The 15,234-nt window shown below is 40.8% G+C and overlaps 1 protein-coding gene across 1 annotated transcript; it reads right to left on the bottom strand.

The window, feature by feature from the left end:
- Window positions 1-4,336: 4,336 nt before the first annotated feature.
- On the bottom strand, window positions 4,337-13,033 carry LOC131245108 (GDT1-like protein 1, chloroplastic). The gene is made up of 12 exons (XM_058244329.1): window positions 12,813-13,033; window positions 12,130-12,220; window positions 10,793-11,065; window positions 9,330-9,383; window positions 8,619-8,680; window positions 7,083-7,151; window positions 6,897-6,948; window positions 6,669-6,743; window positions 6,113-6,242; window positions 5,581-5,651; window positions 5,411-5,458; window positions 4,337-4,652 (listed from the first exon to the last, which is right to left on the bottom strand). Exons 1-12 carry the CDS (start codon window positions 12,965-12,967, stop codon window positions 4,581-4,583), a joined length of 1,152 nt encoding a protein of 383 aa, XP_058100312.1. The 5' UTR covers window positions 12,968-13,033; the 3' UTR covers window positions 4,337-4,580.
- Between the last annotated feature and the right edge of the window lie 2,201 nt (window positions 13,034-15,234).

Below are 15,234 nucleotides of genomic sequence, written 5' to 3'. Positions count from 1 at the left end.
GGTCTCGACCGTTTGATCTTCTGCTTTTGTATTTCTCGTTAATCGTGTCTTTTTTTTAGTCCGTCGATGGAAGGGCTAATATATCCTAATCTGGAAGATTTTGGAGGCATCCTCCATCCAATGTGGGCCCTATCAGATAAATGGATTCGTTAATAAAAAAAAAGTGGGCCATATTTGTGCGGAACCCCAGCGCTAGTAAACTGTAGATGAGTGATGTGTCACGATCCTATTTGAACATGGACCGTTGCTTTATTATTATTATTATTATTATTATTAATTTATCTATTGGTAGGCAGCTGATGCTAGTGTGAGCCCTTCATATTAGAATCTGGGATCACCGAACCATGTATATCCGTTGTATGGGCTGGGATATGATAGTGCACTACATATGGGCTTGGGTCCGTATGGACGGTTTTGTGCCGATAGAGCTTTGGGTCTTCGTTAGCAAAGGTTTGGATCTGAAATAGCGGACATAGGAGACTTTGATGGTCGAGGCAGCGTTTGATGGCAACGACGGTACTGTTAGGAGCACGTGCAGTAAACAAAGTCCGTGTGGGGCCCACCGTAATGATTGTGTGGCATCCACTCTGTGCTGCATTTAGTTGGGAAGTCAGTTTAAAATCCAGGCAGATTTAAATCTTAAGTGGACACACCATTGGAAAAAATAGGTACCGTGTCTCTTTCCTTCTCTCCCCTGCACTCTCTCTCTGCATGCTATGCACCTACCCATAGCTGTATACGAACTTAGCTCGACTTAAAATTAGGTTCGAGCTGAGTCGAGTTAATTTTTTAAAAGCTCGAATATAATCGAGCAAATTTTGAGCTCGAGCTGAGTCGAGTTAATTTTTTGAAAGCTCGAATATAATCGAGCAAATTTTGAGCTCGATTCGACTTGGTCCGTAGACCGAATCTCACTCAGTTCCACTTAGATCGGATTCGGCCCATTTGATCAGGTATAAATATCTGGTCAGTCATTTAAAACCCTAAGGGGTCAATTGGCACCATGGATTTGAGGGGATTTCAAATCTCCTAATTGTTTGACACTATAAAGTAATGGGGGTATTTCAAATCTACTCCTCAAAGAGGAGGTGAAATCTATTATGAGATGTTGGATTACATCTAAAATCCTTCCAAGAGTTGCATGTGCAACATGTATGTCACCGGGCGATTATTCTATTGTGCACATGGCCTACTAATGATGTCCTTAATTGCCTCACTACAATTACTTTAATATAATGATTAACACCGTCCAAACATTGTTTGTGTAAATAAGCATGTAAAAATCATTGGTCAATCACTTGGACAAATTAGGCGGTTGTGGCCCATCCAAGACTTGTAATTTAAAATACAATAGGAGGCTTTCAAATCCTGGGGTTTTTAAATCCAGGGGTTCCAAATCCTCGCTCCCAAACATGCCCTAATTTCGGAAAACAAACCCCTTAGCCCTTTCCCTTCTCTACCAAGCGTCCATCCAAACCCACCCCCATTTCTCCTCTCCAACACCTAGCGGACAGCCGACCCCTAACCCACCACCCCACCCATTCCTCTCCCTCTCTCTTCGAAGTTCCGGCCAATCCCTTGGATTCTGCGAGCATCAAGCATGAGGACGAGCCCTCCTGTGGTACACACACACACACTCACTCACTCTCTCTCTCTCTCTCTCTCTCTCTCTCTCTCTCTCTCTCTATTTGCGCCCCCCTCCGAAATCGGCTTGAAAGACTGACCAATCAGAGCTGAGCTGGACAGTCAGGCTCAAGGACCAAGCCCAGCCGAATTCGAGCTGGGTTTGGTTACTGGCCGAGCCAAGCTGAGTTGCGGCAAGCTCAACTCGGTTCAACTATCGGGTAACTCTATATGTACCATACACCTCATCATGGCACATGGATATACTTGTGCTCGGAGCCATGTGGGGCCCAAAGATATCCACGACAAATCCACTCCGTCCGTCTGTTTTGCAAGACCACAAAAGGTCGAGATTCTTAAAATCAGTCACATCCAAAACACATGTTGGCCATTCCACACGAAACGGTCGGTATTGAACACCTGTGGGTGACATAAGTTTTGTAGCAGGATGATATTTATGCATACAGTTTATCTGAGTGGTAATAACCCTAAGAACGGTTTGGATGACACATACGTAATGGTGAGCTCCAAGATGGTTTGTTGGTGTGGCCAACCTGAGTTTTAGATCTGCCTGTTTTCTATAATCCTGTCCTATCGTGGTCTTTCAAAAAAGAGATGGACGGAATGGATTTGTCGTGACATCTGTGTGGGCCCAACACAGCCTCGGGCACAGATACATCTCTGTGCCCGGGGTCACAGGCAATCCGCTTCCCGTAATAAGTGTAATTCAGTGAAGGATGTACATCGCAGATTGCAAGAGTTAAAAACTGAGTTAGTTCAAGTTGGTTCGAGGTAGTAAAAATAAAATAAAATAATAAATACATATGGTTAACTGGGTAGGATAAGATTCCCGTAGCCGACCTCAATTACCTGTGATATGACTTGAATGATGATGACAACGAAGAAGATGTCGTGCTTTGGCTTCTTGTTTACAGAGGAAAAGTGCGTAAAATGCACTTGGGCTGTTAGATTGTAAACGCGCAGCCAATGGTTTTGTAATAGAAACCGTTGGAATGATGGGTCCCACAATGGATGGCCAATGCACCCTAAAATCCCCGAGTTGTAATGTTCAAACTTTCTAGATTGAATGTGGTCTTCTCCTGTGTCTTCTTTCTTTAACCTTGTATTTATTGCCTATTGGTCACCTAAGATGAAGGATTAAGGCTTTTCCATTTTGGGGAACTTTTAACCGGTGCATCGCCATCCACCTCGAGGCCCATCATATCAGCAGTTTCAATTACTTAACCATCGACATTATTCCTGCAAACTAAAGGCTCCAATGGTGCCGTAATAGGAATTCTGCTCCAATGTGAATAATACCCTCTTATTTAAAAAAAAAACTCCAAACAGCGTACCTCTTGGGCGGCAACTTCGATGGACGCTCCTGAAAATATATTCAAATTTCAATAGGACAAGGCTAACCTTTCGATTCAGGCGATACAGATGATTAAGAAAAGAGATATTACAACGATCCACATTCAACTGTAAATAATTTTTTTTTAAAAGTCACAAATACCAGTGGTTAGGATCTTCCAATCTAACAGAATTTTGCAGCATGGTCCATCGATGGTGGCCAGCAACAGATCAATGGACTGATACGAATTGTTTAGTGAGTAAATTCTGTGGGGCCCACTGTGATGTATGTGTTTTATCCACGCTGTCCATCCATTTTTCCAGCTCATTATAGTGCATGAACCCAAAATTAAAGCACATCCAAAGATCAAATGTACCACACCACAGAAACAATGGGAATTGAATGCCTGCCGTAGAAAACTTTTTAGGGGCCACAAAATTTTTGGATAAAGTTGATATTTGTGTTTTTCCCTTCATCCATGTCTGTGTGACCTGATAAACAGGTTGGGTGAAAAATAAACATCACTGTGGGCCCTAGGAAAGTTTTAACAGTGTTATCCCCACTGTTTTCTGTGGTGTGGTCCACTTGTGCGTTGGATAGAAGTCAACTTTGGGCTTGTGCCCTAAAATGAGTTGACAAAACAGATGGATGGCATGTGTAATGACAAATACATCACAGCGGGCCCCACAGAATTTACTTACCACACTATAGTGTGGTGAGTTACTACACAATCCGCGTCCCTGTAGGGTGCTTAACCATGGGCCCACACGTGGTAGAATTGAGACCCCAGGTATTATGCAGTTCTTTAGGTTGAAGATTCCACAATTCCTTGATATCCAGATACTTTGAAATAGGTAAAGCATATATCAATAAAGAAAATGCCAAATATACAGCCTACAGCATGAGTTCCAATAGGCACACATCGCAGGCATGTACAAGATCCGGATCACTCATCTGGCGATGCTCAAAGCCTCAAACATTAACTGACAAGGCCCAGATGATTGGTCAAATCCAGATCCTCTTCTTGAGAAAAAAAGAAAAAAAGAAAAAAGGAAAAAACAAGAATGACTGCCAATATTTTGGTCACCTTAATGAGTGAGACAGTCCAATGATATTTGGAAAAAGGACCATCCATTGTAACTCAGTTGATTTTAATCAACCTATGTAACTGACTATCACATGGTGCCTGTGGGAGTTTTGTGTTCTCATTGCCAGTCCCAAGCCTGGATATCACGAGTCTTGATAATAATACTACATTTCAACCTCAGAATCGTGTGCCAGGATAGCTAACCTCAATTAGTTGGCATAAGGCTTTGATGGTAACGATGACTGTCCATAGTGGGGCCCTTGAGTTCCCCATTCCTCATATTTTTGGTTTCATTGAGGTCACCAATATAATGTAGCTATACAAGATATACATTACGTGGTTCCTAGCAATTGGCAACGTTCTCCTGCTTGTCACTGTATTTCCCGAGATTAGAAATGAAAGTATTGTTCTCCTTCCAAAAAGAAATAATAATAATAAACATATAAATAGGGAAAGAAATGCTGCCACTGATGGAAAATGCCGCTAGTCTAACCTCTTCTTGTGCCTGTTTCCTTGCTAACTGACTATCTCAATCAATGTTGCCGCCGCAAAGACTAGGAAAAGAGATCCCCCCACATAGGCAATTACCTGCATTTGTTATGGCAGTCGAAGTTAGATTCTTACAGTATGTGAGGAAACCATATGTCAGTAACTGTTGGAAATAATAATAGTCTGGTCAACAAGCCCTTCAATAAGCATTTGGAATGCAATGAAAACAGATCAGCAAGAAATTCCAGAAATCTGTCCCAATCTAGAGTTGAATGAATCTTGCCATGAGGATAGCACTGTATATTCTGGCTTTCAGTTTTTGTACAGTCAGTGTTCATGGTTCATTATAGACCATTGTTCTTTTGGTCTCCACTTTGGATGGACCATGCCACAAAAACTCCCAGATTGAAAAACCCAGCCACCAATCTTGGGCCAGTTTTCAGTTGAATGTTGACCCACCGTTGCTTTTGGGAAAATTACCCAAAATGATGTAGGGGTTCATCGACTGTCTCCTCTTGGGTAAATCCCACTTGTTAGAAAAGTCCAACTATCTCCAGGATGCAACTCAGCCCAATGAGCTGATTGTGCAGACAGCAAACTGGTGATTAATGAGTGTACATTCATTGGGTTGTTGCCCATCCACTGCTTTCGACTTTGTGACCCACTTGATGAGTGTACCAGACTGATTTTTGAACCAAGTGATCTTCATGGTGGGGCCCACAGGTGATCTTCAGAAATAAAGGGGTGGGGGGATGGGCTGCCATCCATTTTGCAGTTTAATGTTTCAGTGTAGCCGTCATCATAGCCTCATTGCATAGCTGGTTGAAGTCAACTTGTGATCAAAAGCTAGAGCTCACCTTCTCAGAGAAGAATGTACCCAATAAAGAACCCCCCAAGACGGCAACCTGCACGAGAAGAAATGATCTTGTGATTTCATGCTTAACTAAATCTAAAGGAAAATGAATACACCAATTTAGTTGCTCAATTCTAGAGTGGAATGAATGGCAATTTCAAAATTTGGCACTACCAAAGTAGCAACAGCATGACCGGCCAGCGCTCCTCCAATGACTCCAAGAGGTGAAGAAGCTGCAGCAAGTGCTGCAAAGAGAAGACGAGAGAACTTCGGGATTAACCCATTCGACAATCCAAAAGACAGCTCTTTTTGGAGGCAACACATAATATTATTGATTGAGCATTTGCTTGCCGCAGCCCCCATAAACTACACAGGAGCACACCGCTTGGCAAGACTAATTTTTTGTATGGTGGGCTCCATGGTGGATGATGGACACCCAAAAATGTATCCATCTGATTATCCCAACAGTCTGAATGGGCCCCCACTAAATGTGGACCATGGGATGTTATGTTCTACTTCCATCAAAATGGGTAGGACCATCTGATAGGGGGGATAGGGGATCGGCAAACCATGATAAAGCCCACCAGATCAATGGCTGAAGTTACCAAAATTTGGGCTCCACCAGTAACTTGTGCGGTTTAATGGGAAAAAAATAAAAACCATTTCTTTTAACTGAGTATCATATAGACATTTTCTTTAGGCTCACCTATTGTGGAGAAAAAAGATTTATCACCCCATTCAGCAACAAAAACCAGTGCAAAAGTACTAATCACAGTATTAGCAGCTGACAATAACCCAGCACCATTTCCTGAAAAGTCGGACACTGCTAGCTCAGCCTGATATCAAAATTCAAGATCAGGTGTGAGGTTTAGGTGGGTACTAAAAGCTAAAACTCAAAGATGGAGACAAGCTATATTACAATCACGACAGGGTGTGGCTCTACTTTGAGCAAAAAATTTCAAGATAGAAGAGTATAGAAATATACAAAGGAAGTGGGTAATCCCCTTTATATCTATCTGAACAAGACAAACACACTAAAAATTCATAATAAGAAAAGTTGAAAAAAGTAAATAAAATTACTGAAATAAGATTCGTTGTTGATGTTGTCGTTACTATTATTATTCTTTTAAAAATTTTTATTTATTGAACCACCATAAGATTCATTAACTTATCATTATGTAAAGAGAAATGGGCTATTTAACTTGCTCAAAATAAATGTCATTAATGAAAGTGGGAAGAGACGGTAAGTTAAATGCTTCCACCTCCTTTTGTTCTTCTTCTGCTTTCAAACCGTCACTTGAAGCGGCTTCAACCAAGGTGGAAACCCCAAAATATACCTGCAATTGCCAGAGATAAGCATCCTTCTGATGTTTCCATCAAGCATAGGTAATTGATGTGCATGCACTTGCATGATGGGTGGGGGTTGTTCGTGATAGGTGTACATTCCTGAAATGGAGTGCAGGTGCGTATGTGCGCTTCACCAAACTTACCAAAAGGCAAACTGCTGCAATATCATCAATGGGCAAATCTGTCTCGCCGAATCTGTGAGTCATAGATTGATTTTAGACATAGCCAGGGGTAGAAATTTCTTGAACAAAAAGCTGGCGTGGAAAAATATCCGTGCACACTAACTAATTCCTAAAGTTATCATCATATGAGAAGTGCAGTTAAATTACCTGAATGGAAGGATATCATCAATGTAATGGAAGGTGCGGCCAAGAACAACAGATATAATAGTCATTGCCCTGTCCATGATAAAGACAACTTTTATTCTCAGGTAACAACAGAAACCCAATCTCTGGACATGTGATATGGATCAAATAAAGATTTTTTTCTGCTTAAGTATCTAAAGACATTACTCTTCCTGTCCAATGGAGCTTAAAATTTCGATGTTCAATGAAATTGCTTCTGTAATCTTCATGAAGGGGAAAAAATAAAAATTCAAATTCAAACAACCCAGCCACCAGCTTCAATGGAGGAAACATGGGTCCTGTACCACTTCCATAGCCAACAAGAATATTTGTACCATTGCAGCTAGAGTGCAATTCGTGTCATAACAGATCCCGTTGTCCATGAGAAAGGCAGAAGTATTCGGTTGCCGTTTTTCCAGGAAAAGATCATCATCATCATTTAAGCCTTATCCCAATTAATTGGGGTCGGCTACATGAATCATGCTCCACCATTCCACTCAATCAAGGGTTAGACATAACACCCTAGCATGATTTCAGAAGGTCATATTGTTCGGATTCATGATGCCATGGCATAAGTTTGACACCAGCTGTCAGACTGACGCAACCGTCCTCCTTTATGGGCTGGGGACCTGCAATCAGAGCACAAAACTCCCAGAGGCACAATGTAATCGACTATTACATAGGTTGAGTGCAATCAAGCTCTATCCAATAGCCTATTACATTGGTTGATTATAATCAAAGAGTTGACGATTTTATCGGGGAAAAGATATCAAGAGTATTATAAAGATGATAGTTTCCAGAAATAGTGAATCTGTTCACTAAGCCTGCATTTGGATGAAGATGAAATGATGAAAAGTTGTAATGTTCCATGGTACTCATAATGAGGAAGTGGCCCTCAAATTGCGGTTACAAACCTTTCCACTCCACCTAGAGATTAATGTAATTGAGATTTGGAGCCCAGTCCCTTAATGCGACTGCTAGGGAAATTACAATTTGGTTACATCCCGCTATTTTTTACTGCAGAATTGCAGTTGAATTAGATAATGCATCCAATGTAACCTAGAGTCTCAAGAACATAGATTCCTACTTCGTTGGAAACTGAGAATGACGACAATCCATCCTCGGTTTTAGGAGAATTCTAAAGACTATGATGCTTATCAAACACATTCTCATGGGTGAATAAGGCATACCACTTGACTTGTATAGGCAAATCAGTCATCAAACATAACATTAGTAACCTATGCATGTTGATGTTCATCACTGGCATAAAAATTTGCAGCTTGTCCAAAAAGTATGAGTTGTTGAATTTTAAACATTTCTCATAGGACACACCAGTTTCCAGGCTAAATGAGTGTGCTACCTTAGGAGTTATATTCCTATAGTTATAGCTGAGAATGCTTTGGAAGCTAAAAAAGCACATTCTTGAAGTAGCATGCGCAGTATCAAAGAACAGACATTTACATAAGCTTGTGAAGAAAAAGAATACACAAAAACACCATTAAGTTTCACATAATAACTTACGCAAGCGCGCCAAATGTCCCAATGAAAACAACAGCTCCAGAATTCCTAGCTGCCAAAAGTGCCTGGTCAAGGAATAAGGAAAACAACACAAATTAGTAGGGGTTATGTTTCAACTTTGGATATAGAAATGTCGGTATTACTCTTTTTCAAAGCATTTTGTAAAAGAGTTTAATCTAATATTATCAAGAACGGGAGAAAGATAATCCAGATTCAAGATTAGAAAGTGTCACAAAACAATGCACAGAAGGTAACTAAGTGGTACTGGCACATTAAACATTTTAGATTGAAATTATAAAATGAGAAACTTCTTGAGCTGTTCCTACTCTTCACTCAGTGATGGATTTAGTGTGAGTTTATTTTATCTTGGGAGTACTGTTGCAATACTCTGCTTTTCCAAAATAAAGATTAAAAAAATCTAAAACCATGGCATTTAATTCATCGAGTCATGTGTGAAAACTGAAAACCAACAAGACCTTGTCAGAAAGGAGTTCTTCTTAAGTTGCTACAGTTATTGGATTATTCTGAGCATGTATAAAATTCATGAAGCATGCATGTACAAACCTGTGCAGACATACATATACAGTTCTCCATGCAAATCACTTTGAAAACTATAGAAATCCTAATTGAATTTGATGTGTTTCTTCATTACCTCAATGTCAAACATTATACATGGTAATGAATTAGCATAAAGAGAACTAGGTAAATACTTACCGCTATAAAAAATGTTTTATCCCCTAGCTCAGAAAAAAATATCAGCAAGAAGGCCTGCAACATAAATATAATTAAATAGGTGATGGTAGTCATTCGACTAATTTTATAAATAATCTGCTCCAAAGGATTAGTTTCCACATTGGTAAATTGAGATTTGCAAGAACCATGAAACAAAGCCACTGTCTTTCTTAAAAATTGTCTGATGCCCATGCCAGACATGCATATCTAGCAACATTGACAAAACTATTTTCTCAAAACTTTCATGATCATATCTTTTTGAATTTTGGCATTATATATAGAGAAATGCTCGTGTCCAACTGTTGAACGAGTAAGTTGCCATCTAATCAGTGGATAACTTCCAACCTAAAATGTGTATGACATGAACCCCATCCAATAGTTTGGCCAAACCATGAGGATCGCCTTGTGCAAAATTCAGCCTATCCACTCATCAGGTGGGCCACACCATATAAAACAACATATGGCCACTGATAAACAAAATATGAATGTAGTCTGGCTGATGACTGAATGGGGCTGGTTTTCACAGAAGGTGATCCTCATGGTGGGGTCAAACTACTCAGTGGGGCAAGTTGGATATCAGATGTAGACAACATGTTGGAAGTTTTTTGGTGGGTGGGTGGGTGGGTGGGCAGCAACTTACTTGTCCAACTGGTTGGATGGCGACCATTTCTCACACATGCACGCATGCACACACACGTCTCTCATTCAGATTATTGCTCTGATTGATAGATTAGTTACAGATTCCCCCACACAGGTCTATTAGCACTGTTGTCTTTGCAAAATTGGCTGTTTTACCCCAATGTTATAGGTTACTATTTCAACACACTCAGGAACTGCCATTTGAGTGTATGTCATCAAATCCATTCAGCTTGGTCACTCCACGAAAATTGGAAACCTGAAAATCTGGTTGATCCAACCATCAGGTGACCCACCATGTAGATATGGAGGTTTTCAGGTGGGCGTGGCCCACCTGACAATTGAATTAGCCTGATTTTTTTGGTATCCAATATTTATGATGGGGGTATCTATCTGGACAGGTTGGATATTATTTATACACAAATATACCCCATTCAATTCTGGTAGATAAACCAACTGTTTACGAACCATCTTTATCAATTTGAGGGCATTCAGTGTATGTTTGTATCTTTATCAACAGATTCTTTGCACAATCTTACAGTGTATCATACGCATCTGATTTATCTTTTAAGAAAAGAGATTGGGGGTATTCTATCATTATTAATTCTTGTAATTGGTATTTAATCCAATTGGATCTGTGTACTAGCGCACATCGGTTTATTCATACCAAATGGGCAAATCCCAATTAAATTTCTACCGAAGTTACTATAAGTTCTAATGGCATTTCAAGATAGAATGCATACATGATGATTTGGAAACTATTATAAATACAAAATTGGCATTAAAAGCTACAAGGAGGTTTTCCTAACCGAAGCAAAACCTGTACTAATGTCACCAAGATCCCCTATGTAAGGAATGGATTGCATCCCACTAACAAACTCTGAACCAGCCATTGCCTGTTGAGTGCCTTGAAAAGTCAGCAATCCAAAGAGAGCTGCAAGTTTTAGCCAATTATGAAATGACGCACTAGAAATTGGAGAAGCATCATGCTCCAAAGACGTGGATGAGGGGGCTTCACTCCTTGGGCTACTATCTGCAAGATATTTTGAATTGCTACTCTTATCATCAAGGAATCTGAGCTCCTGCAGCCATATTAAAACTGTCTTAACACCAAAACAAATGCTAGCAGTGCCATTATGATTAGATAGATTACCACATCAATGTATCATAGTATTTGGAAATAGAAATGGTTATCAGCATGCAAAGGAAAATACTAATTTCCCTCAACTGCATATCCATATACAAAATTTCAAATACTACAAGTCAAATATGGAACTGAGCTCCTGCAACCAAGCAGTTAAACCAAGTAACCATCAATGTTCACTTAAGGCACTGCCCTGAGACTTGAACAGAGCACCCAATGAGATCTGGTATGGGAAGCACATCGATCCATGCAGTCTTATCATAACACCCTCAACTTATGCAAGTCAAAATACTCGTGACTCGTAAGTAGTACAATCAATGGACATGAGTTCCTATTGTGCAAACAGCCTCAACATATGCAGGTCAGAGCTAATGTAGTGGTATATTAGACCAAGAAGAACATGCCCACATCACAATTCTATGCTCAAGATCAACGGTGCTTTTGTTTGGTCTAATAACTGTAGAGGTAGGCTCCACCATTCAGTGATCCAGACCACTCTGTTTGTGGTCCCCGTTAAAGATGGACCAGTGCTGCAGAAAGTCTCTTCCATCAGATAATCCTAACTCTCTGATTGTTTGACTGTAAATGGACATTTTGGGATAATGGTGCACACTCAAAGAGAGAGAAATCCACTGATCAGGTGGTTAAGATTTTCTGATGGGGGAGATTATTGGGGCGTGGTCCAATTGTGATGGACCACTAGATGATGATTGGTCTGGTTCATGAAAAGGTGGGGCACGCCTGTATGGTTGCAAGTGCAAATCAGTACCCCACCAAACACGGTATATTTCCTCTTAAAGAAAGAGAATTACAGGGGTGCAATTTGGTACAAAACCAGAATCAGAGACAGGGAGGTCTTATATACGTCTAACAATCTAGCTTTCAGAGCATGCTAACAGATCATGCTTATTACAACCGAAAAAAGTAAATGTAGGGCTTCTTCGAAACAAACAGCAAAGTACAGATAGTGATTGGGTAGTTCAAAGGAAAAGTAAAAAATACACAGGATTGCAGATCAGCTGCAGACGATCGGGGAAATTTCCAAAGCAAATCCTCATCAACATTTGCATATTGAGTCTGTGGACTTGAATACCTGCACAAAATTTCATTTGTATTCAATGAAATCATTGAGGAAGGAATGGTGGAACTAAGTAAAAATCTAACATATGCACCTTGCACAACGCCACTTATCATGTGCTCCAACAAGAATCAGACATGTAGCACAACAGTCTAGCTCTCCAGACCACTCCACTAGTGCGCACCACCATGGATTAGACAATCTCAACCGTCCAAATGTGCGAAGGATTCACACCCATCAGAAGAAAATATCAACTGATCAGATAGCTAGGAAATTTCAATTCGTGTGATTTTGAAAATGCAGTCTATCCACAGGGGGCCCACCAGATAATCGGTCCAATAGCCAGATCCTTGTGCCACGTCTCTGATTCTGTGGGGGCACACGGTAACTACAAATGCGCACGGTGCACAGGATATAACAACCCCCTTTAACTAAATTCCACTGAAATTCGACCAAATTCGATCAAAATATCAGGACATGCGGTGCAACCAAACGCACCCTTAGACAAGTAAAATAATAATAATTGAAAAGAATTTCTAGAATCTGAAAAGGCGGAAAATGCAAAATCATTGAGAAATAAGTGAAAGAGAGTGAAAATCGAAGATACCTCGACGAACGGAGACGGGAATTCTCATGAGAATGCTTCGATTTCTTCAGAGAGAGAGAAGCAGGGAGAGATGAATTCAGAGATTTCAAGGGTTTTCCATCCGAAGGATGTAATTTTGCCCTAAACACGCTCTCACAGAGTGTTAGGGTTTGCATTTCTCCTCTCTATCTCTCTCTCTCTCTCTCTCTCTCTCTCCACCTTACGTTTACAGAGACTTCCTTTCGCGCTCAAAATCTGAGAAGATAAGCTAGCATTTTCGGAGGTTTACGCGCACTCTCCACACGCACGTTTACACGTACCACCCTAGAAAGCTTGTGTAAAATCTGAGCGGTTCATTAGAGGGATCCTATCAGAATGATGACGATAAAAAAAATCAAGCTGTTAGAATTATCATCTGAGGGTTAGCGCTGCATGAAATCATAGACCGTTCAACAAACTTACCTAGGTAGTTTTCCCTCAGCGCGATGGATCATTGGGGTTGTTTCGTCCCCTAACGCATGACCATTGGAACGTAGAGATCTGAATCTAGACCGTTAATCTAGTGCATACTCATAATATAAATATCATCTAGCTTCGTATTTTAACTGAATAAATGATAGGACAGAAAGAACTGACGACCAAATATTATTGAAAGTTGGATATTACTATGATATTTTAAATAACATGATCTATGGTAGATTACTATATGGACCGTGTGGATTTTAGATTTATATCTTTGAAGGATAGGTATCCAGCGGCGAACAATATTTTCCCATCCAGCGGTAGAAGCCGAGAATGGACTCACAGACAAGCGCAAGGCGATTCGCGAGGGAGATTGAAGAGTGAGTCACAGCACACGTCTGTGAAAGATCCGTGACATTAATCAGGTGGTTTCCACCGTATTCATGCTCTGATTCAACACTCAGGCTGATCCGTTCATTGGGTGGACCACGCGTGTATGTTGAAAAAATGTACGATTAAGGAAAACCGAACTACAATCTATATCTAACTCATGTGTGGCTCTAACTCGGTGAGCAGGCCAGCTTGATCTTGGTCCCTTGTATGTTTATTATTAGCCCCACGTGGAGACCTAAGTGAACCTTTCAACATTTGTGACGTTCTGGCCGCGAATCACCTCTTCGATCTCTCCCCCGCGAATAGACAGCATTTGTCTTAAAAAGTGGACGGAACACCCTTACTCTAAAACAGTGGTGGCTAGTCGTCTATTTCAATCTACACATGATGTATGAAAACTGAGATGTACAGTGCGAGCAGCATTTTGGACGATTCAGATTTTGTACACGTTTGACATGTTTTCACGTGCGCGAGGTGGACGGTTCCTTTCCATCCATCTAGGCGTACGTGAAAATTCCCACAGACAAACACGCGCCTCCAAGCATGAGAGCTTTCTCCAGTGGAGAATAAATGATACGATAGATTCCAGTTCATTCCTGGTTAGCGAATCTGCAGTCATTGTGGACCGTTGGATAAGTGGGGCCTCCTGCAAAATGGCCTTGCCATCCATTACAAGTCTGGATACCGTCGCCACTGTTCCTAGAAATTACGTTTCTCGAACATGATTTGAAAGATTACGAAACCACGTCCATCCAAATGCAAGCACATGTGCCCAACATAACACGCATGTGTGAGATCCGAACCAACATCAGTTGGGCCATGTTGCTTAGATATTCAAACCTAATGCACAGGCCGTTTCACTCCTCATCTGGGCCACAACATTGTACAGAATAAATGGATGGCTGTAGAAAAATCTTGTTTGAATTGTCCGTTTATTTCGGACATTGACGCTCATCTGAGCACTGAAGAGGCATGTTTTTTTCAGCCTGAAGATCAAATCAGTGTAAAGGCCCGATGGAGGGCTTGGATCTTGCACACGAACGCCAAATTGGCACGTGTGTTTGCGTGTGGATGGACAATGCTCTAGACCCTCTGGTTCTCCCAATCCTAGAGAAAAACAGAAAAAACGATCGAGGGAATATTTAAGAGGCCTTTTCTTCTGCAACATTTGTATAATAAGCTCATAAACAACTACGTGGGTGGGCGTAACCATGATCAGTGCAGGACATCCACTCCGTCCACCATGTGATCACCCTCATGTTTTCATGGTATCTCAAAAAATAGGCGGATCCAATAGTAATGTGGACCGTAGCATGTAAAATCAGGTCGTTTGACCCAGATGACTTTTAGAATGGCCTGTTTTTTGGAAATTCCATCCATCATAACGAGGTACATCTTATGAATGGATTAGATGTCATGTAAATAATGCAGTGAAGCCCATAACTCAATCTAGAAGGTTTGAACGGTGGGCTTCCCCATCCCAACTGTTCCATGTGATGTGACTCGCCTGGCTTTGCGATTGCACTGAAATTTTTGGGTATTCCATTAGAACTTTATGGGGTGAACCTTATGGACGGAGTGGATGTGG

This window comes from Magnolia sinica, chromosome 5 (assembly GCF_029962835.1).
Source record: "Magnolia sinica isolate HGM2019 chromosome 5, MsV1, whole genome shotgun sequence".
Lineage (NCBI taxonomy): Eukaryota > Viridiplantae > Streptophyta > Magnoliopsida > Magnoliales > Magnoliaceae > Magnolia > Magnolia sinica.
This window is presented reverse-complemented; position numbering and strand designations above follow the sequence as displayed.

Bases quoted from the DNA above. Each gene is read 5' to 3' on its own strand.
- LOC131245108 (XM_058244329.1), bottom strand. From the start codon at position 12,967: ATGCAAACCCTAACACTCTGTGAGAGCGTGTTTAGGGCAAAATTACAT. The intron at 6,243-6,668 runs GTGGAAGCATTT...TTTTGATATCAG, and splicing joins CAGAAGAAGAACAAAAGGAG to GCTGAGCTAGCAGTGTCCGA. The intron at 4,653-5,410 runs GTGAGCTCTAGC...TAACAAATGCAG, and splicing joins GTACATTCTTCTCTGAGAAG to GTAATTGCCTATGTGGGGGG.